General features: G+C 42.9%; 1 protein-coding gene across 7 annotated transcripts; it reads left to right on the forward strand.

Annotated features, from left to right (window-relative positions):
- Positions 1-604: 604 nt before the first annotated feature.
- On the forward strand, positions 605-21917 carry kn (EBF transcription factor knot). 7 transcript variants are annotated; one of them, XM_065301348.1, is made up of 14 exons: positions 605-1190; positions 2528-2681; positions 4154-4217; positions 5176-5231; positions 9003-9076; positions 9386-9454; positions 16568-16649; positions 17683-17800; positions 18639-18920; positions 18985-19073; positions 19137-19326; positions 19463-19669; positions 20129-20362; positions 20628-21917. In XM_065301348.1, coding segments are annotated over exons 1-14 (1755 nt in total). In that variant the 5' UTR covers positions 605-1056; the 3' UTR covers positions 20630-21917. The 7 variants fall into 7 exon arrangements, with proteins under 7 accessions (XP_065157420.1, XP_065157418.1, XP_065157419.1 ...); XM_065301346.1 differs by having other exon boundaries at positions 17683-17815; positions 20628-21916; XM_065301347.1 differs by having other exon boundaries at positions 17683-17815; positions 19137-19311; positions 20628-21916.
- The last annotated feature ends 233 nt before the right edge of the window (positions 21918-22150 follow it).

A 22150-nucleotide genomic window follows, 5' to 3' on the forward strand; every position in this document is an offset into this window, starting at 1 on the left:
TCCAAGTAGGAGTAAAAGAAGTGGAAGCAATTAAACAAATTTATATCGCTCGTAAAACTTGAAGAAAATGCAGATAAAGTCTAATGATGCAAATTGGACTTGGCGCATATTTAATTCTTTCCGCTAATTTATTCGTCAGCATCTGCAAGGAGTTTAAAAGTATCTTCGGCGGATGCGAACATAGATTGCTACTGAATGTTTTACCTCAGTTTCACCTCCTGCTGGCCTGCGACGCAAGGTTGTTACCGCTGCCACTAGAGACCGTCACCGATGGAGCTTGTTTCCGCCGCCCGTCGCACTCCCCTCTCCCATAACCAGCCGCCCCCACTATGTTGGAAGGCGTGGTTGTGAGCAGGAATTCAACAGCGTATTGGTTGTGGGTTTGAGTCGAAATCCCATCGGATTGGAGCCGGAGTCATGTTGTGCTCCGCCCGTCGACCGACCCTTCCGCAAAGGGTCTCCGGGGGAGTGGCCCTTGGGATGATCTCTCCGGGCAGAGAGAGAGCACTCCACCCCCGAGAGGTCGGCACACTCGCGGCGCGTCGTGCGGCCCGCACATTCGATGCTTATCAACTGTCCCACAAGTCGGTCCAGTCGCGTTTATCCGCTTGTGTCGGCAAGTGGTCTCTCGTCGCGCGGCGCATACACACGCTGATATCCGCTCTGGGGACGACGCGCGGACTCGCAATGAGACACACATCTCACGCGACTTGCTAATCCCACAAGTCGCAATCACCTTCGACCCCCCAAGGTCGATTTGCGTGTATCCAGAGGACAATTTTACCAACGAATAGAAATTTTAATTTCGAGGTTTTGAAGACGCGCGCGAGTGTGTTTGTTGTTCGCGCAGTGTGAAAGTGTAAAAGCTTCAAGACGCGGTCCGACGAGAGCGCACCGACGGAGCGCGGCGGCGCAGGCGGAGGCGGCGGCTATCCGACGGCGTCCCCGTGGCCGGCGCTTTCGCTGCCGGCGCCCGAACTGGACCCGGTGGCGTGGGGCCGCAAGTTGTATCCGGGTACCGGCGGGCCGCGCGTGGCCGCCACCGGCGCCGGACTCATGTTCGGGTTGCACCATCATCAGGATGCCGGCGGGCTGCATCATCATCATCAACCGCGTGGACCCTCACTCAAAGAGGAACCCATCACCACAACGAGAGCATGGATGCAACCCACCGTACCCGATCAAACAGGGTAAGTTGTATAAAATCACCTAACTACTACTACAACGGTCGTTAGAAATAATGAGCGAATAAATTGCCCATTTCTGGACCCATTAAGGGGGTGTCATGTGCCATAAATCAAAAATAATCATTTTCAACCAGATTTTGATTTAATTTTTTTTGTGTGTGTGTGTGGATATTTTCACTTTTGTGTTGTTGATGCGGCTCGCTTAATCTAAACTGATGTCAATTACGCGCCCGACTAATTATTAACTGTCGTTGACTGCTCGTTCGCTCGGAGGCGGCAGGCGGCTGTGGAGCAGTGGAGATGTCGAGCGAGGGCTTTTAATGATGCGGTCGCCGCCGCCAATGCGGGCCAGAAATCTAATTAGCAGCCTGTTCACTTAACTACTTACTCGCCGCCCGTTGGCAGGCGGCAGTCAACCGCCCTTCTGACTTGTGCCGTCGCCGCAGTCACGAGCACATCGTTTCCTAAATGTTTGTCGTTCATCCAAACAGCCCACTTGATATGTGGTATTTAGGTATACCTAATAAAAATTAACAACACAAAAAGTTTTTTTTATTTTTTACTTAAAAATTTTGTTTTGTATTAAATTTTTTACGTGTAGAATTCAAGTAGCAGAACAGGTTCTCATGATGCAATAAGACAGGAACAGCGAAACCGAACGCGAAAAGGAAACGCGGAGAAGTCGAAAGTTGAAACACTTGAGTGATGAGCTGCGGAATGACTGAATGACGCGCGCCGACATGACTCAATTAATAACCGACAACCGCGAACAAATTAACAGATTAACGCTCGCTTAATAACTGCCAAGCAAATATAAATTAATTTTCTGTTGAATTTTTTCATTTTTAGTGTTTTTGTATTTTGAGACATGGTAATAGACACGAGCCGAGTCGATAATGCAATTTATTGATATGTGCAATCGATAGCAGCGGCCGTAATACGTCCCTGATAAAGCACCTGCGCCTCGAGCTACCCCCGAGTAGTAGTAGCTTCCGAAGGGTTGGCTGAGCATCGTAATTCTCTCTCTTTCCAAAAACATAATACACACACATAATACCTACGAATTTACAACGAGTCGATATTTATTGCAAATTTATGCATAAAACATCCAAACAATTTGATGATGCTTATACTACCCACTGTACACATACGCTACGGTAGCGCTGGTGATATTGAAGACGATTTTATGATTTTTTACGAGCAAGACAATAAAATGTGTCTATACGCACGCAATATTGGGTGACGAAGAGGATCAAAATGTTCATAGACATATTAGCAATATTACTTTTTATTCCCACAAAAAAAAATTTTATAAAAAAATTTATTTTTTTATTTTACAGGATTGGTGTTGGACGAGCGCACTTTGAAAAGCAACCACCTAGTAATCTACGCAAATCCAACTTCTTCCACTTTGTGATTGCTTTGTACGATCGTGCAGGTCAACCGATAGAAATCGAACGCACTGCATTCATTGGATTCATCGAAAAAGATCAGGTAAATAAAAATTAAATCCCTACTAATATTATAAATGCGAATGTCCTGATGTTTGTTACGCTTTCACGCAAAAACTACTTAACAGATCATCATGAAAATTTGTACACATATTCTTAGTGGTCCCCGAAAGGTTATAGGCTACTTTTTATTTAATAAAAACAATTATTTTTTAAATAAAATAAAGAAATTGTTTAGTCAATAATACCGCTGCATCTGGTTATTTGACTACTTTAACGCCATCTAGCATTCCAGCAATGAAGCTCAAACCTAAGTACTATAGTACCATCACACTGTATTATCACACTGTACTACCGACAGCTACGTCAACATCAAATCCAATTGACTACACTATGGAGACTGTACACTATACTTCCATAGACTATACTTTCAGCCATTTTAAACTTCCCGCCATTCTACTTTATTGTTACTTCTTCTGTGACTACAGACGCGTACGGAAGCAACTTCATTATTTTAGATATTCGCGAGCGAAGCCGCGGGTTAAAGCTAGTTAAAAAATAAATATTTCAAGTTCTAAGAACTCGTATGTTGTCTTAAATTAAATAATTATAATGAAAAACGTGTCGCAGCACGTGACACATGTACTGCACGTACGAGTACACAAGGCGGTAATTACACAAATTACTTTATCAATGTGTATCAATGCACGGCAAACAAGCGTGCGTGCTAAAAATGCACCTAGCCAACTCTATTACGCTTGATTAAATGTCTTCCAGACTGATATCAGCGTTTTCGATCTTTAATTGCGCCTGCAAGACGATCGCATGTAATTATTATTGCTTGTGATACTCTCCTAGACAATTTGCTAAGTGATAACTTTTTTATTTACTTTGTAAGTGTAATTTACGTAATTTCGCACGTGGAAATAAATTTTATTTAAATTGTTGTTTGCGCAAAACGCTTGCAATGTTTACACAGTTTAGCGAAAAGTTTGATGCGCGTTTTGTGCTTTCTCGGGCCGGTGTGTTGAATTGTGGAGGCCGTAGCGCTACCTGTTACGTGAATTTAAAGCGAAACGGACGCGTGGCGGCGTTTAACGAAGCCATTTATATAAATTTCGCCCCTCAACCGACGTAGAAACTCACCTCGGACGAATTAAGCTCGAAGTTTTTTAGAAATTGTTTTGGTTTTGCTTCAAAACACTTGAAAAAATAAAAATTTTACCAAATTTATTAAATTTTCAGCAAAAAAATTTTTTTTTATTCAAAAAATAAATTTTTGATAACAAACTGTATTGTTTAGAAATAAACGCTGAACACTGAAGGTAGAGAAGAAAGGTCTGAATGTAATTGTGTTCGCGGCGATGCGGAAGATTAGGGAACGCGTCGGTTTGAACATTTATCATCCGAACCCTTTTTGGCAAATTTCTCGCAACTCATTCATATTTCGCCGGGGGTTGCAACACACTACAATGAAACATTTAGGTTAATTTTTTTCTCGCTTTTGTTTTGCAGGAAGCCGATGGGCAGAAAACCAACAACGGTATCCAGTACAGATTGCAACTGTTGTACGCCAACGGTAAGTTTTCCCAACCGCATAAACCAAAAGTCCGAAAACTTGCAAAGCCGCACGTCCCGCGAATCCCTCAAATCCCACAAGATGACCATCCCTTTATCTTAGCTCCGACTTGCCGGCACCACACACAACCTCAGTCTAATTTATTTCCTCCGTCGGTTCTCTCTAAACCCTTGGAACGCTGTTGGTAGTAGATTATTACCGAAACACAAGCGTGCGGTCGTGGTCGTCTTCCGCTGATGGACTTTATGCCAAACGCGCGTAATTAATTAATTAGTTTAGCGGTTGCGGCAAATTTCTTGCCTCCGTACTCAGCTTATCAATAGGCGTAGGTTGAAATCAATTGAAGCACGCCGACAAGCGGCTGTTCGGACGCATTATGACCTTTTGCGTCGACGAGCGAAAAACGCTATTTACACTTTTAGTGCGCGAACGGCGTGCTCGATATGGTAGCAGGCGCGAGAGCACGTCGACGGAATGACAAGTACGCGGCTAGCGCTTCTGCGTAGCTGACGCTCTTTTAATTAGGCCTATAATTAATCCGACCAGTCAATCAGATCGACCAAACTTGGCGCGGCGATTGTTTTTCAGCGCGCGCGACGCGCTTAATTTGAGCGCGAGCAGATGTGACGCACCGCACTTTTGAAAAAATGCCTGGGAACACAAACACGATGAAGATTACCCAAAACAACAAAAAAAAAACATTATTACTACTTCCGGTTTAGAAGCACCCTTGTTTCCTTTATTCTTATCTTATCGCCGTGAAAGTTCCGTCGTCTTACAATGGTCCTTTATTTTGGCAACACCCAAACTTGATATCATAGACGTATCTAGTGGTCCTTGAAATGGACGTGCGCAAAGTTTCTTGCTGGCTTTCAGTTTGCATTATCATGTTAATGATTCAAACTTGGCGCAGACGTGCTGCAGACTTGTTTAACGATTGTTTCAATTATGTTCGTAGGTGTGCGACAGGAGCAGGACATCTTCGTGCGTCTCATCGATTCGGTCACCAAGCAGGTAATTTATTTTTTTGTTATTTTAATTTTTTTCTTAAGTAAACATGTTTAACGTAATCGGATGTGATACAATGGTGCGTTCCACGTGCGCGCCACGCGTCCGCATGTGGGATGCAGATGCGTACCCTACCATTAAGACTTTATCACGAACCTTTTAGCCGATCTATAAACAAACCGGAGCCGAAAAGCCAGGGTCCCCGGTAACGAGCGTTGGAGGGTGATCCGCACGCGCAGATATTGCGCAAATCTTGAAATATTGCGTTTTCATGCTAAAATCTTTCATAATCTTTTCGTGTTAAACGCTCGTAATATACGATAAATTTACTATTGTATTACTCGTATCATGGGAAACACAAACAGATTATTTATTTCCAAATCAAAAAAAAAAAAAAAAATTTCAAGTTTTTAAATTTTAACGTTTTAAAGAGATAATTAGCACATAGGAAATAATTAGGTGTTGATAATATGATAATATGAATACGACGAGACGTTGAGCTAGTTTGTTGCAGTTTATTGCAGTCGATGCGCAATAACGCTTTACCTGCGCGCTCGTTGCGAGAATGCATAATGGACGAGATTAACAAACGGCGCGCAATTGTGTTCGCCGCCCGGCGCACGACGATGTAATGATGCGAGCGGCCGATAAAACTTTAATGCCGGATCATGAGCGAACGCGCCCGCTGCCGCCGCCGGTGGCGGCATTCGAATTAACGCCCCCGAAAATTCAAAAGTATATTGATGCCCAGCGCCGCGCTCACGCGCCATACAAATGCATTTAAATAACGCATTAGTGTTTTTATTGTGTGTGCCGCCCCCGGAGTGCTTCATACAATATCGATGCACAACTGCCTTCCAATATGAGAAGCACGCATTGAATTATTCACGATTTTTAATTGATAACAAAAACTTGCAGAAATAATATTTATTTATTTATTTGTCTGTCAGAGTTAGAAACACGCATAAAAAATGCATGTGTATCATGTGCGCAATTAGAAAAGATGTAAACCTCGCTGATATCACGTCGCGCGCGTTTTAATGTAATTTTAACGAGACTGAAAGTGCAGCGAATTTTTAAAACTGTCCGAGACTGAAGCTGCGGATAACGAGTGAGGGGAAATTGCGTCCGGAAACGGCACAGACGTATTTATAATGGTTCTGCCTCCGCTGCCGCCGCCTCCGCTGCCTCCGCTGCCGTTGCCTCGAGGTATAGCGGAACGAGGGAGCGAGAAATTACATTACGGCTGAAATTTTTATTCCTTCGCTAATTGTTGCTCTTTTGCACACCGCGCGCGGCGCTTTATTAAATTTGTTACGCGTTACGATGATATTTAATTTGCGCACGGCGTGTTTCCTTCATGCTTATTACCCGCCACCGCGTCTGGTGAAGACACCGACACCGCCAACGTCGAGGTGCCGGCTCATAAGTGTAAAATAAACACGATGTAAGCGAAATGTGCCCGCATTAATTATTACCTGCCGGCGTAACGTATCCTGCGGTTATCCTGGCACCTGCCTGCCACCGTGCGTCCTGAATTACGCGCACCGCAAGCAATAAATCCGTAATAATTGGTGGTGGATGGTAATAAGTTTCGGATTTCTTTTATATACGAAATTTTATATATCACTACGTGTTTTAAATCAGGTTGGGGGTATTTTCGTGTTGGTTTGGTTGCCTATCAAGACATCAGCATAACTATCAGGTTAAATTTTAAAGAAAAAACATTTTTGAGTTGTTTTGGCTGCCTATCAAGACATAACTTGAATATTTTGCTTATTAATTATTTATTTATGTATATTTACGTACTAATAAAGTTATCGTAACAGAAAATCAGATAAAATTGCATTAAAGTCAGGTTAAATTCAAAATAAAAAATATTTTTGAGTTGATTTGGTTGCCTAACATAACATGACCATAAACATCAGGTTAAGTTCAAAATAAAAAATATTTTTGAGTTGTTTTGGTTGCCTACTACAACATAACTTGATCATTTTGCTTATTAATTGTTTATTTATGTTTATATACGTGCTAATAAAGTTATTGTAACAGAAAATTAGAAAATATTGCGTTATAATCAAGTTAAATTCAAAATAAAAAATATTTTTGAGTTGATTTGGTTGCCTAACTCAACGTGATCTTAAATATCAGGTTAAGTTCAAAATAAAAAACATTTTTGAGTTGTTTTGGTTGCTTATAACAACGTGACTTGATCACTTCGCTTATTAATTGTTTATTCATGTTTATATGCGTTTGTTGCTCATCCACGTACTAATAAAGTTGTCGTAACAGATAACCAGATAACCGCCAGTGCAGTTATGCCTTCATAACGATCGCGGGCGCACTTTGCTCTCCAGCAAAACGCAGCAGGCGAGATAAAACTCGCTTGTAAAATGCATGCAGGGTGCGCGACGGCGTCGGCGGCAGCGGCGGCGGCGTACCGCATAACGCATCCAATTGCCCCGCGCTAACTTATCGCCCCGCGCGAAATAAAGCGCACAAAGCGGACGGAAATGAATTACTGATTTCACAAAGCACAACCGGTTCCGCGCGCAATGAGCAATTAAACAAAATGTAGTTGGCAAAAAGTGCGCCCACCCCTATTGCACACGCGCCGCATCGAATTTCAAATCCTTATCATTGAAATACGACCACGCGACGTGTTCTTTTATTGTCGCCGCCCCGGAGGGAAAAGGGCATCGATATAAATATTCAACGTGTATATGATAAACGCACAAATGTTTTTAATTCGTTTTATTTTTAATTGTTCGCGCGCTCGCTAAAAGTGATAAGGCGTATAATTCCCGAGGGAATGATTCAAAGTGATCGAACAAGCGCGTCGAAAATCCTCTGGAGGACGCACCTTCGGGGATCACCGCCAACTTTCTTCGCCGTAAAGTTCATCACCTGCAAAACTTCTTATTATTTCCTTGGAAAGACTTCAGAGTCAACCTCATGGGAAGACACATTTCATGCTTCATTTACATGCTTTGATTTTATTCATTCAAGCAAAAATTTGACGCGTTTTGTTGTTCTTTTGGTTCTGTGGCCAAAAAACACTGCAAGTTTATACAAGGCTTTTATCCGGCGGAACACATGTTGCTCAATGTCCAGTAAGCCGTGCTTGATCCCTCCGACAGTACGCCGGGACCCACCACGGCTTTCCAGGACTTGGTGCGTTACATATTCAATTAAACAAAAATCTATCAACTGCTCCCGAAGCGAGCGCGAGCCCCGAAAGCACCTTAATCCGTGGGTTTTGCGGGGCGCTTTGCCTCCTTCGCCAACTATGCAGCAGGGGCGAAAACAGAAAGCCAAAATAGCCGGATTACGTCGAAAGGGCCCCCCCATGCCGCGAGGGTAAGTCCGGTAATTATACAAGCCTTGCAAGTGGGGTTATTCTATGCTCATTGATGACTAGTTTGTGTTCGACAACCAGCTGAACCTGGCATTAATAAAACTACATGGGATTTAAGGGGTTAGGTTGGAAAAAAATTGATTTTAGGGTTTCGACACTCAAATCCATAAAAAACAATAATATATTTACACAGGGTGTAATAACTCATCATGTTATTTGTGTTTGTTTTGTCTGTGGCCCACAAAAATACACAAAAATCTAAATTACTGATAACATTCTTTGTCCCAAGGAGTGTACAGACATAAAACCACCTTGTATTTACACTTGTCTATACCCCCGAAAAACATTCGGGATAATTAAGTATAATATAACAGTTTTACAACGTTTGTTTACTCAGAATAATTAATTTTTTGTTGCAGGCGATCGTGTATGAAGGACAAGATAAGAATCCGGAAATGTGTCGAGTGCTGCTAACGCACGAAATCATGTGCAGGTAAGCAAACACACAAATTTTGAATTGGGGGATGATGGAAATAAAAGAATGTAGTCATAGTCACGCGTTTCCCTAAATATCTTGCTTCTCTGCGTTGAGTCTTTATGACTTGAAGGGAGAAGCAAGTCGGAGGCCGAGCGAAGGGAGGAGTTAAGTCTCCAGGGAGTCTGTCATCGTCCCCTGCCGCCTCCGCCAGTCCAACGGAGCTTCATATGGCATGAAATGAAAATTCTCTTACGTTTTCCACAAATCTACTGATGGTCCTAATATGGTATTAACAATCTCTGTTTTTGTCTGTTCCCGGTTTAGTCGATGCTGTGACAAAAAAAGTTGTGGGAACCGAAACGAGACACCATCAGATCCTGTGATAATAGACAGGTAAGTTTTTTTTTTTGAAAAAAATTTTGGAATTTGCGGATTGATTGTGCTGGTATCATGTAACCAATTGCAAATTGCTCCAGCCCACTGTTTGCGATTGTGTGCATCGCGTGCGCGGCACGTGGCATTCTCTCCCGTGACACGTGCATGCGTTTTGTTCTTTCCGGGAGCTTGATAAGTTACTTTTTCGTTCGTACTAAGCATAATTGAATTGCATCTGGTGCGGGATAATATTTTCTATTAGCGATTAGCTTCCGGGGCTGAAGTTAAGTAAAAGTTAACGAGTTTTATTTGTGTTTGCTGCAAACGCCACGTGACGTTCGAGTACTCGTACATACGCTGAATAGAAGCGAATTGAATCGGTGGCTAATCAAAGACGTAAAACAATACGTTCTTTTGTTGCGTATATTGGCTGACCACAATAGAACAACAGTGGCGCAGCCACCAAAACTAGAAGCAAACTAGTTCTTTGTTCAGTCACCAGTGGAATCGATTCACAGCGCGACGAAAACGTCTGAAATAAAAATAAACTTTGACAGAAATTACCGAAGCGTGAAAAAGTTTACACGACGACAGCCATTATGTTGGACGACTGGGGGATGTTTTGTTATTCAGCACAATTTCCGATCAGGTCGCAAAAATTTGTTGATTGTCTCCGGCCCCTTCGGCGTTTTTTGACTGTTTTTGATGGTTTTCTGGTCGGGTTCTAATACACAAATGTCGCGATTGTTGGCACTCGTAGGCGGCCGCAAGATGCCTCCGAACGAGCCCGGCCCTACTATCTGCTCTCCCGGGGGAGACCATTTTGTAGCACTCGGCTGCTGCTATCAGCGATACACACAACGGACTCTGTGCGCCAGCGGGAAGAAAATTGCAATGGACTTTCCTTGACTAGTCCTGACGCGATCAACCTTTCCTTGAACGCGTATCGCATTTCTCTGCAACCCTAAGCGCATAAAGTCTGCTCAATTTTATCTACCCTTGGATATAGTTCCAAAAGTGTCCAGAAATTATTCTCAAACAACGAAATGAATTAAAATGTTTAGAATTTTAACTTAAGTGGTTTAAAAATGTGTTAGGCATTAGAATGTTATTAGTACAACACAAATTACTTCCGACCACTTTAAAATCTGAAATATTTCAACACCATTAGCGCATTAGTTTGGTACGCATGTAAATGCCACTTAAGTATCCGATTACGAGGCGTGGAGAGTGACGAGATGAGATTTCACACTTTCAAGTTGAAGTCACATGTGTAAAGAGTCTGGAAGTCAGTCCGAATGCATTCGCAGTGGAGTTCAAGTCGGCCATTTCGGGACAGGAAGCTCCCCGGTCCGGACGCGAAGGCGATTTATGTTCACCAGGTTCTCGCGCAGTGTGCTGTGTTGCCATGGTGACTGAAGAGGGCCCCGCGCGCCACCACAGTCAAAAAACACCCCTCAAGCACCCCAACACACCATGCTTCTTGTGTTTCCACCTCTCGTAGTCTCTTGAAAACGCACTTTTCGGCGTGAAAAACTAACAAAAACTTAAATTTGCCGCCCCCGACAAAATGGTTAAAGTTTATGGTCCAATATATTTTTTTGTCGGCGGCGATGGCACGAGCAATGCAATTAAATAAATTTTTATGTCGCGCACCGTTCCGTTTTATTCGCATTTTTGAAAGGGTCGACCAAATGCGGATGGACACTGTGCGGACGAGCTGTATCAGCGTGTAAATTCGTCACGTCATCACGGTCATATTCGGTCATATTCGCACATACAATGTTCACATTTACTCCCGCCGCCCTCGGCCCACGTCGAGTTGTCGACATTTGTGTGCAATCAAGGGCTAAATAACTCATTCATGCCGCCGCCTAACTAAAGCGGAAATTGTACCTGTACGCATCAACATTACAGGCCCGCACTAAGAAATATTCATGTATAAACTTAAACTCAAATTAAAGACAAAAAATAAAAAAATTCAAAGCAATTTTAAGACGTTTTTTGGCGAAAAATTAATTTTTATTTTTAAGAGTTATTTGATGGTTAGTACGGGTCTGTATATTTTGCAACAATCCTCATTCGACACAATCGTAACAAAGCTGCTTTGCTTTGGCACACAAGCCGGTAAGCACAAGCGGGGGCGGCGTGTGTTTCGCGTGCGCGCATTCATCATCATCGTTCGCATTGTGACCACGCGTTCGAAATTTCGTGTGCGATGCGCGTTTGCCTATTGATTGTGACTGATTGAATCTAGGCCTGGGCAGGACGCGATTATCAAATCATCTTCCCATCAATTCCATCCTCAATATGCACACGGGAACTGATTCTCTAACTACGTATTAGAAACGAACGCATCAGAAACCAGATGTTCAAATTTAATCCAAAAAAAAAATTGTGAATTGTGAACATTCCAATATGGTTTATAAGATTTCTATCTTTAAGACTTTTGAATCAAAGGCGGTAAATAAAAAGTTATATAATTCTAGTGTATACTTAAATTAGACCGCCGTGTTTGTCTGTGAAGCTGGTAGTGTGTAACATAAAAGGCAGCGTTATTTAATCGACGATTATCTCGGCGTCGACTGCGCTAAACGGTCCGCTCACTAAATGAATTATTAAAACGTCGGTCCTTAGTCAGTACTTAGCCGCTCCGGTCCGACATTGTCGGCTGGCGGTAGTTGAGCGCGCGGAATAATTAAAACCGCACGACAGCGCTGCCCATTTCAGGCGCGCGCGCGCAACAATAAAAGCCGCGTTTGTGCGACCATAAGGATACCAGCGCGACCACGTTTGCGGGCATTTGTCAACTCGTGCTTTATGATATGTTGTTGTGTATCCAGCAGCGGTGTGCGCGATGCGATAAATGCCCCATTGAATTTTCATCGATCCGAGTGCATCGCATCATCCGAGCGCGTAATTGAAACTTAATTACGCCACACGCAACAAATTGTTATTGTCGCGGAACGCAAACACAAACGCAAAGACAGGAATCCAATTGAGCGGCGTAGGTAGGTACACGAAAAAGGGTCGAAAACATCGTTTAATGAGGCGTGAATAATCGGAAAGAGAGCTGCTGGGCTAGAAGTAAATCTAGGATATTGTCACCCCCTAAACAATTCACTCCAACGCCGATTAAATTGTTGTTTCGGACCCGGAGTGCACTCGCTTAAGCGCAAGCACGTATTTTATCTCGAATTGTCGGACGAGGGTTCAGCTATCCATGTCACTCGGAGGAGACTCGGAGCTAAACTCATTTGCAAATTGATTTGATTGATTACATTATCCGCGTGCGACGTGATGCAGAGTTTTCCGAGGAAAACTGCTAGGAAACTGTTTTCGTGCCTCGCTCACCGCGGCTCGCATGTATACCTACATTATTTTAATCAATTTTCAAGGCCTGTGCGAGAAGCGTAGTTAATGAAACTAAAAGGTTTACCACCGCACGATTAGAAGCACTTATTCATGCATTTCCCAACCATATGTTGCCAAGATTACATATCATTAATGATCAAATGTGAAATCATTTCGTTTACTACTATTTCCGATGTGTTTTTCGATCAGATAACACTTGCTCAAGGTAATTGTACGTCGTTTTATCTTCTTGTCTGTGTGTAGGTGCCAACATCTTATATCCTCGAGGACCTAATCACAGCCTCCCTGGAGAATGCGACTCAAGAATTCCGTGCGTTTTCCTCTGTTTCTTGTTCCGCTGTTTTGGTGTCAGCAACAATCAGATAAACACAAACAATCAGCTTTAAATTCTCCCAAAGAATCTTCAAGATAATTCTAGAATTGTATATTCGTGAATTGTTCGCATATTTCACATTTTAATCCAGTGTTAATTCATGTGTACTCCACATGTGAGCTTTTGACTTATTAATTACATTCATAAATATCCTCTCCAACAAGGTGGCCTTCGCACATCGCGTGACTTCTTCGTCTTTCTGGCGTTGTTGGCCCGGCAGATGTGCATGTCGTGTCCATCTAACACACCATCTAGGCTGGCGTGTCCGTGTTGTTTTGTGCCATTTATGCCATTACGTAAAGTAGATCTCTAATTACACGGAATCGTCATTAGGACAACAGCATAATGCACAAGTGCATACGTTTTTTTTTTCGCTTCTGATTAATGATTAATCATGTAGGGTATTTTTTATTAATCATCTAAAAGTAAAGTAAAGTCATCAGATTAATTTTATTCTTGTTCATTGGGTCTGTCTCGACGTTATTCTGGTGAAACGTCTTGCATTTAGATGTTTCTATTAATAGTGGGCGGTTTTGGTGCTGTGTCCCCAAATTGCGCCGATTTTCGAGGGTGTGCGACTGCTGAGCGTGCTGAAACACTAAAATAAACCCAACAAATGTTCGACACAAGCGTATCAATATGGTAATGGTTGTGCAAGCGTGTTTAAGGACCAGCGTCATGGTCAATATGCGAAATTACCATATCGACTTGCCGTAAAATGATTGAAGTGCATTCGTACGTAAACGGCACTTGACTTGATTATTTAAACGATTGATCGTCTCGCTTGCACTGGTGCTTTGGATGCACTGCATTAATGCCGAGTTTATAGTGTTTCGCTGTTTTCGAAAACGTCCAAAGCGCTTACTATAAATTAATTGGAGTTAATTACCAGTCCGAGTCCGGCCGATGATTATGTTATCGTCGGGCGCACATTCGGCTTCGATTACAAATCGATGCCTGCAGCTCTGGACATTCGAATGCGCTTAAAAATAGTATCAATTTTATTGACAAACATGACCATCATGTGTGACGTGCGATAATTCTCAACAGATTTATCTGGAATTTTTGTTGGCGTAAAACGACCGCCGATTGCTTCGACACTTCATAAATCTGTCATCCGTGCGTGCTGTGTATTACTTCGTCAACTGAGTGATTGTTTTATTGCTTCATTTCATTCCGGAAAAAAAAATCTACGAACAGAAACAAAACATTCTTTGGTTATTAAAGTTTTTTTTTTTGCATGCGTGCACACATGATGATTTTCATTCTCATCTGAGTCCTCCAATGGAGGGGAAAGAAGGAAGTGGTCGATATCATTTTTCAATGCCAATATAATGCGCACGATGGCTGCGGAAAATCGAACAAAATGAACGAAGGACGATTCTATCCCGTGCGGCGGCGCCTACCTTTTCGCACACTCGCGCAGCGCGCCGAAGACAGAAATAAAAGAACGAAACAGATTGCTACGGATAAGAAACTTGTCAGTTCACAGCCCGAGCGCGTTCATCCCTGAAAATTAATGTCTGCGAACTCTTCCGACTACTTTCAGAGAGAGGAGAAGACTTCTTCGTTCGGAAAACCTGATCAACTCGCTAGTATTTATTTTATTTTCTTCTTTGGTAACAAAAAATTTTGTTTTGTAAAAATTAAAATTAAAATGTATGGAAATAGTTTTGATGGTTGCAATTGCATTTAATTAAGACGGGAAAATGCCGCGTTTAGAATTAAAATATCAGCGTGTTTTGCATGTTGTACCTACTCTAGTCAAGGGCATTGGCGGCGGCAAGGGGTGGCGCTCCCCGAACAAGAGGTATATGAACACGTCGTTTGTGTACTGCTACTCTCTGTGAGTGCGAGGAGGAACGCAGTGTATCCCGTGGGACGCACGGCGGCGGCTCCCTCGGGTCGGTATTGACTCTTCTTGCTCCCCAGTGAACACCAGCCAGCCAGCCAGCCAGCCGGTCGTCAATACCGCTGGGAGATACGGCAAAACGCGAGAACACGAGCCGAGAACGTACGAAGCCACTACTACTCTTTGTGCCGCCACCGGGTGTTTCCTAAGACAATAATTAACCCGTGTATCAAAATTTACAATGAGTAATAATATTAACTTACAAGTTATTGACATTTAACTAAAAAAAATTCAGAAGAAAAAAAATGTCGCGTCGACGCGCCAAGCAACTACGTAAATAAATTTTTACGGTGCGCGTGCAGGTGTGGGAGTCCGCCGCCCCCCAGCTGCCTGCACGTAGACGTTGCGGGCGAACGCCGGAACGAGTTGTGTCCTTACTCCTTAAACTTGTTCGCTTCGTGTTCTCGCCCGTGTTCTCGCCGCGTTAAGTTAGTTATATTAAGCTCGACGAGCGAGCGCTGCCGCCCCCGCCGATGAGAGTTTGCTTTAAACAGTTTGTTCAACTCAACTTAATTTATAAGCGATTCATAATGCGTAAAGTGTCACGGATGAAATTGAGTGAAAGTCTAAATTTTACAAAATCTAAATAGATAAATAGATATCCGTCCATGCAACGATATGAATAATTGAGTTTGACAAGGAGCACGCAAGCGAGCAGGACATTATCTTATTACGGTGGTCCGTACCGCCTTAGGGGCACGGGTTTGTCGCATGCCTTATGTTGTCCTGGATGCTAAGAGTTGTCGCCGTGGCCAAAGATAAATAGAAGCGCATGCTGCAGAGCAGCTGGCCGCGGGCTAGAGAGGGTCTTCCTGGCCGGAAAGTGAAGATCATAACCGGATTACACTCGATATCCGTCCCTGGCAAGGACCTTAAAATTATGCCAATTGTATACATAAGTATCGTCACGTATCACGACACAAAATAGCTTTAACGCACATAGATAACCGTAAAATATTCCTGGAAATTTTGTGCGTTCTGCGCATCTTGTAGTTACTAGGGAAACTTTCAGGTAATGGAAACTTACATCAAATATTAAGATCTCGTGATATGGGTTTTATTAATTGATGACAGCCGAGGTGGTGCATAATATACGACGGCGTTGCCTTGAATTTCGCCATCCGAGCAAATAGACCTTCGGGATTGCTTGTAGGTGTAAAACTGCTAGACATTAGTTTTTTTTCTTTGGTTTTTCTGGCTGTAGGAGCGAAAAAACGAGCATAATGTGCTGATTCTGTTAGTTTTTGGCGCGTTGCGGGGCGGTTCTAATTCGGTGGCGCACACTGCGCGAAGATAAATTACTCCGCTTTAAGTCGAGAGTCGAGGGCGATAACGATCCAAACATCCGAGCTACCGGGGAAGAAATGGAAGATGTGCGAATACCATTGTTACAAATTAACTCGACTCGAATAGATATCCACCAAAAAGCGATTTATTTCCTTCTTCAATTTTATTTTGTTTTTTGTTGCAGATTTTTCTTAAAATTCTTCTTGAAGTGTAACCAAAATTGCCTGAAGAACGCTGGAAATCCACGAGACATGCGGAGATTCCAAGTAAGTACCTATAATATGATTTTTTGTAGTTTAGTTGGTGTTTTAAGTTGAAAAAGTAAATAAAATCTTTTTATCCTTTTCGGGAAATCCGTATCGCTCGCGTCTCGCATGGAAATTGAAATAAACGGCGCTCGTTTTGAAGCGCTTGCCGGCGACGTAATTGGGAATGCCCGAAAGTTGTGTGTTGTGCGTGTGTGCTAAACACACTGTATGCGGCCCACGCGAATGGCATGATAAAACGTAACGGCGGGCGCGCTGCCGCCATCGTGCAAAAATCATATCTCGAAACGGTTACGTCCCATATCTCCTCGCCTCGCTCTCCTGCTTTCCCTTTTCATTTCGCTCCGCTTTTTGGAATTGCACTCCGTGTTTAAGACGCGTTTCTGTTCCCGTTTTTAATCAGTTCCGCCGCGCTGCGAGCGCCTTCCAAGGCGTTCGAAGTTTTGTACAAGGTCGCGACTAATTTCGCACCCTCGTGGCGCGCAGGATAATTGGTGCGCCCCTGAGATTACATTAGATGCACGCTTCGCCGCCTAACCGAGACCGTTTTGTTACATTTTGTTACCCCCGGAAAAACTTAATTTTCTGAACAGAAACAATTAAAATTCAAAAATTCCAAAAATAAATTCAGGATGAATTTGTTTTGTTTATTCAGAGGAATTAATGAAGTCTTCTTTGGGGTTGTAGTGCGCCATGATGTGTACATTGTGCGTAGTTTTTGGTCGATGACCGTATTTCACTCTGGCACCCGGTATCGAACGCGTGGAAGCGCCGCCGCCTACTGGCCGTCATCGCGGCGCGGAGCGGCGTTCCCATGGGAACGTGTGTATCGCAGGGGAGCGCGCTCTTTCCCTAGGGAGGCCGCCGTCCCCGGGGAGGAGTCTCCGATGCACTGCCGCCGCCGCCGCCGCGTTCTATGAACCGCAAAATGGCCGTTTCTTGCTTTCTTTCTTTCTCCAGCTTCTTCTTGCGTGCGTGTGCGTTTTTTTTTCCTTCGGCGTTATTAATGTCGCGTGGTGGCGTTGTGTTGCAGGTCGTCATAGCGACGCAAGTGACCGTCGACGGGCCGCTCCTTGCGATCTCGGACAACATGTTCGTCCACAACAACTCCAAGCATGGGCGACGCGCGAAACGTCTCGACCCCGCCGAAGGTACTTATGTCAACAGTATGTTTCCCAACCACTTTTTTACACTTTTTTATATTTTATCGAGAAAATTACATCAATCAATGTATGTAACTTGAATAACTTCAGAATTTGATCTCAGAATTTTTTTTTAAGTTTAATTTTCAAACAAAGTAAAATTATATTCGTTTGTGGGGCGGCAGGAATCGGACATCGTGGTGTGCATGGCGTGATGGAACGGTGAAGGCACCGTTGAGATATTAGCCACAAATCATGCGGCTCATTGGTATGCGTCGCGGCGTCGGCTCAGCTCAATCCTACGCCGTGCTGCTGCTGCCGCCGCTGCTCTCTCGCTCGTTTGTATGCGGGCCTCATGGCGCGCCGCCAAAACTTTGTGAAATTGGCTGCCGATTCGGTCCACCGGCGGAAGGCAGCCCGGCGTCGAGCGAGGGAGTCCTTTAATCTTCTTTCCTATTCACTTTCACCGTTCCGGCGTTCTTCGTCTATCTTTATTACGGCGTGCCGCCCCCGCTCGAGCGCGAGATTTTGTAAAGAATAGCGAGGCATGAAAAGAAAAGAAAGGCGGCAAGGAGGGTTGCGCTATCGGGCTTCACGGGCTCAGACGGAGGCGGCGTGGTATATTATCCGGAGCCGTGGCACGCCATGCCTCACTTTGTTAATATCTCACTTTGTTCTACTTTATTCTTCTTATCTTAATCTTCTAGCAAGCAGAGAAAAATCAAAATTGTGGCGCAGGAAGGGAAAACTTAAGATTTTTTCCTAATTTTATTTTGAAAGCAAATTCTGAAGTTTACAAGTTCATACAGATTTAAACATCATTTATAAATTTCAATTTGGTTATCAGGTCTTTATCCACCTTTACCAGTTGCAACACCCTGTATAAAAGCCATCAGTCCTTCGGAGGGATGGACGTCAGGCGGCTCCACAGTCATCATTGTCGGTGACAACTTTTTCGACGGTTTACAAGTTGTTTTTGGCACGATGTTGGTTTGGAGCGAGTTGATCACACCGCATGCGATTCGGGTCCAGACTCCACCACGGCACATACCTGGTGTGGTTGAGGTTACGTTGTCGTACAAATCCAAACAATTTTGCAAGGGTGCACCTGGACGATTTGTATATGTTTGTAAGTAAATATTAAAATTTTACAAAAATTTTGAAAGATATTGAGTATTTTTTTGTTATAACAGCTTTAAATGAACCTACGATTGATTATGGGTTCCAAAGACTACAAAAACTCATTCCCAGACATCCGGGAGACCCAGAAAAATTACCAAAGGTAATTAAATTGATTTAAAACATTTTTTTTATTTTTAAAAATTTTTGTGTTTTTTTCAAATAGGAAATCATTTTAAAACGAGCAGCAGATCTCGCCGAGGCGTTATACACGATGCCCCGCAACAACCAACTGGGTCTAACCGGTCCACGATCACCAACCATGGGTCAGAATGGTATGGCGTCCAGCTTCAACACGTACACGGGTCAGCTGGCCGTCAGCGTGCAGGAGAGCGGAAACGGTCAGTGGACTGAAGGTGCTTGTCCTTCCTTATCTTAAACGCAACACAGTAGTCTGACCCTTATCGGAGGGTGTTTTACCATCACCTGCAAATCTTTCAATATGCGTGGTGTACTGACGTCACATTGTTACCGGTAGGGTTTTTCTTTTAGAAGAGTACGGCCGAGCCCAGAGCAGCAGCGTGTCTCCGCGTGGCGGCGGCTACTGTTCCAGCGCCTCAACTCCGCACTCCTCGAACGGCGGCTCCTACGGCGGCGGCGGCGGCATGAACGGCTACGGCGGCGCAACGCCCACCAGCAACGGCATGCTGCCCGGCTCACCTTCGGCCACGGGCGGCGGCATCTTCAATTCTACGCCGAGTAAGAGATATTACATTATTCAAATGCACCCTCCTCGCAGGCAGGAAAAAGTAGAAAATTGCTTTGGAAAAAAGAAACGCGGGTAGTCTAGTAGCGGATAGTGGCGGAATGTGTGGAAATGCGAACAAGTAAAAATAGACAGCGGAAGGGAGGCAGTAAACGCGTTAGAGGGCACTTTGGCATGAGCAACCCTTATTCTAAGCTCTGCGCGCTCGCTACTCGGAAATGTGGAATGATAAACAAGACAAGAAAAATGAAAATTTATTCACGCGCGAGCGATTTTTCTCTTTTGCATTTTTTCGGCTACAATTTTGGCTTGTTTTACATGCATTTTACATGAGAGCTAGTTTTATTCTTGCTCAACTACTTTTCAACGTAACTTTTTACATAACATTAGTTTATATTTAATATTTCATTAGTTTTACACAACGAAAATTTTTTGTTTTTTTCTTTTTTTAGTATCGGCTGAAGCTGTACATAATTATTTTGGCACACACCATCACCATCAGCACACGGCATCTAGCGCGGCGGCGGCTGCGACCAAAGCGGAGAAAGAGAAGAGCGCGTTCGCGCCGGTGGTGCGCGGTTCGCCGCCCCCGGGGGCGCCTGGGCACGCATTGCATCCGCATCCGCCGGCTCCCGCGCTTTTTCACCACCAGCCCGTCACCGGCTGGCATCACTTGGCCGTGCAGTGTTAGTATATTTTTGCATATTATTTTATTATCATTTTCATTTGCGCGGCGCTGTGCGGCTAATTGCGTTACATTTGTTTTCATAAACGACGCCGCTTTTAAAACTAAGTAGGTTTGCACAGGGAACAAGGGTTTCCCTTTTTTATCGTCGAGTTTTTTTCTTTTTACAACCCGGGTAAATGCGGTTGGGGTAAATTTACAATTGATTTATTAATTTTTCTTGTTTTACACAGGTTGCTAATTCATCAATTACTAATTTGTTACAGGAATGGGTTTAGTGTCATCACCATTCGCCTCGATGAATCCGTTCGCGCTGCCAACGTGTAACGCGCAGAGCTATGGCAGCACGCTGGTGGGCGGCACGAAATAGCACCATGCGGACGGCAGCGCAGACGGCGGCACGCCACCGTCTGAGCACGCCGCCGCCGCCACCGCCACGCACCCCGCCGTCGTCAACAGTGCAATGTATCCGGTGTGAACCACGTAACGCGTACCAAAGACGAAAAAGTATTACTCTTCTACGATTAGTAACTATCACCAAATCTCAACTAGTTCAACTCAATTCTTAAACACTTGTAATAAAAAAAAGAATCAAATCTGTGATCTACGCTCTACTGAAACGAATCGACATGAACAACCACACTTTGGCATATCTTGACACTCGAAAATACATATCGCTTTTAAGCTGGGAAATTTAGTCTAATTATTAATCGTTTTATTCGCAAGAAAATCGTCGGAAATGAGATCAAATTTTTTTGGGAAAATAAACAAACACAATGTGTAATATACTTAGATTTGTAGTTTTGTATAAAAAACTGAATTGAAAAGTGTACATATTTATAAATATTTAAGGCAAAAAACGTGCAAAATTAATATTTAGCGAATGAGTCTTGACGAACGTATTGTAAGGAATGTACAAAGTAAAAAAACAAAAACGAGTGACGCTTAAAATTAATCACTCGTTGATTTATAACTTAAACACACACACAAACAAGAAAAACAAACACACGCGAATAGGTTTACTCAACAACGACGTCTCTATTTTCTAATGATAAATTCGACATCATTGTCATATCACTAAAGATAATATATAAGTTTAAATTAGCTAATCAACGACATACTGTATATACATTTCGCGATTTAATTGTATCTTGAATCACACAGCAAATCGTCTGAATCTATAAAATCATCTCCCTCAAAATCAACACGATAACAAAGTTACAAAGTGAGACACAAATAACGAACAAGTATACGATGAAAAATTCTAAGCTATAATAAATTCTATTTAAAAGGTAAACAAGATAAATACGCAAGGAATTAGCACAGATTTTTGTGTCTAATGTCATACAGTTAAACATCAAGTGCAAACACATTGAATAATTATGAAAACAAACAAATAGACCGATATAATTTTGTATTATTAGACTTTGTCGAGTTTTATGATGTCACAGTGGCGTAGCTACCCGGTAAGTTATAAAAAACTTACAAAAAAGTAAAAATTTTGCTTTATTTTTTATTTTTTTGTTTTTAATTTTAATTTGAGAACAGTTTACATCAGATTTTTTGTTTTAAATTACAACCCTGATATTTTTATGTTTTGTGGTCTGATTTAAGTTGCTACGCCACTGCGAAATCACTAATATTTAAATTTTGACTGTATCTTGTAAAAATGATTGAAAATGTAATTACTTTAGAATTTTATTACAATTTACGGTGTATATATTGTAAAGTATGCTTAATTTGTGTTTAAATGTTTTTGTTTTCTTTTAAATTGTTTTATGTTTTTATT

The sequence above is a fragment of the Atheta coriaria genome, unplaced genomic scaffold, assembly GCF_025399875.1.
Source record: "Atheta coriaria isolate IRGN ID8LTWV9N9 unplaced genomic scaffold, Caltech_Dcor_3.1 hic_scaffold_4_pilon, whole genome shotgun sequence".
Lineage (NCBI taxonomy): Eukaryota > Metazoa > Arthropoda > Insecta > Coleoptera > Staphylinidae > Dalotia > Dalotia coriaria.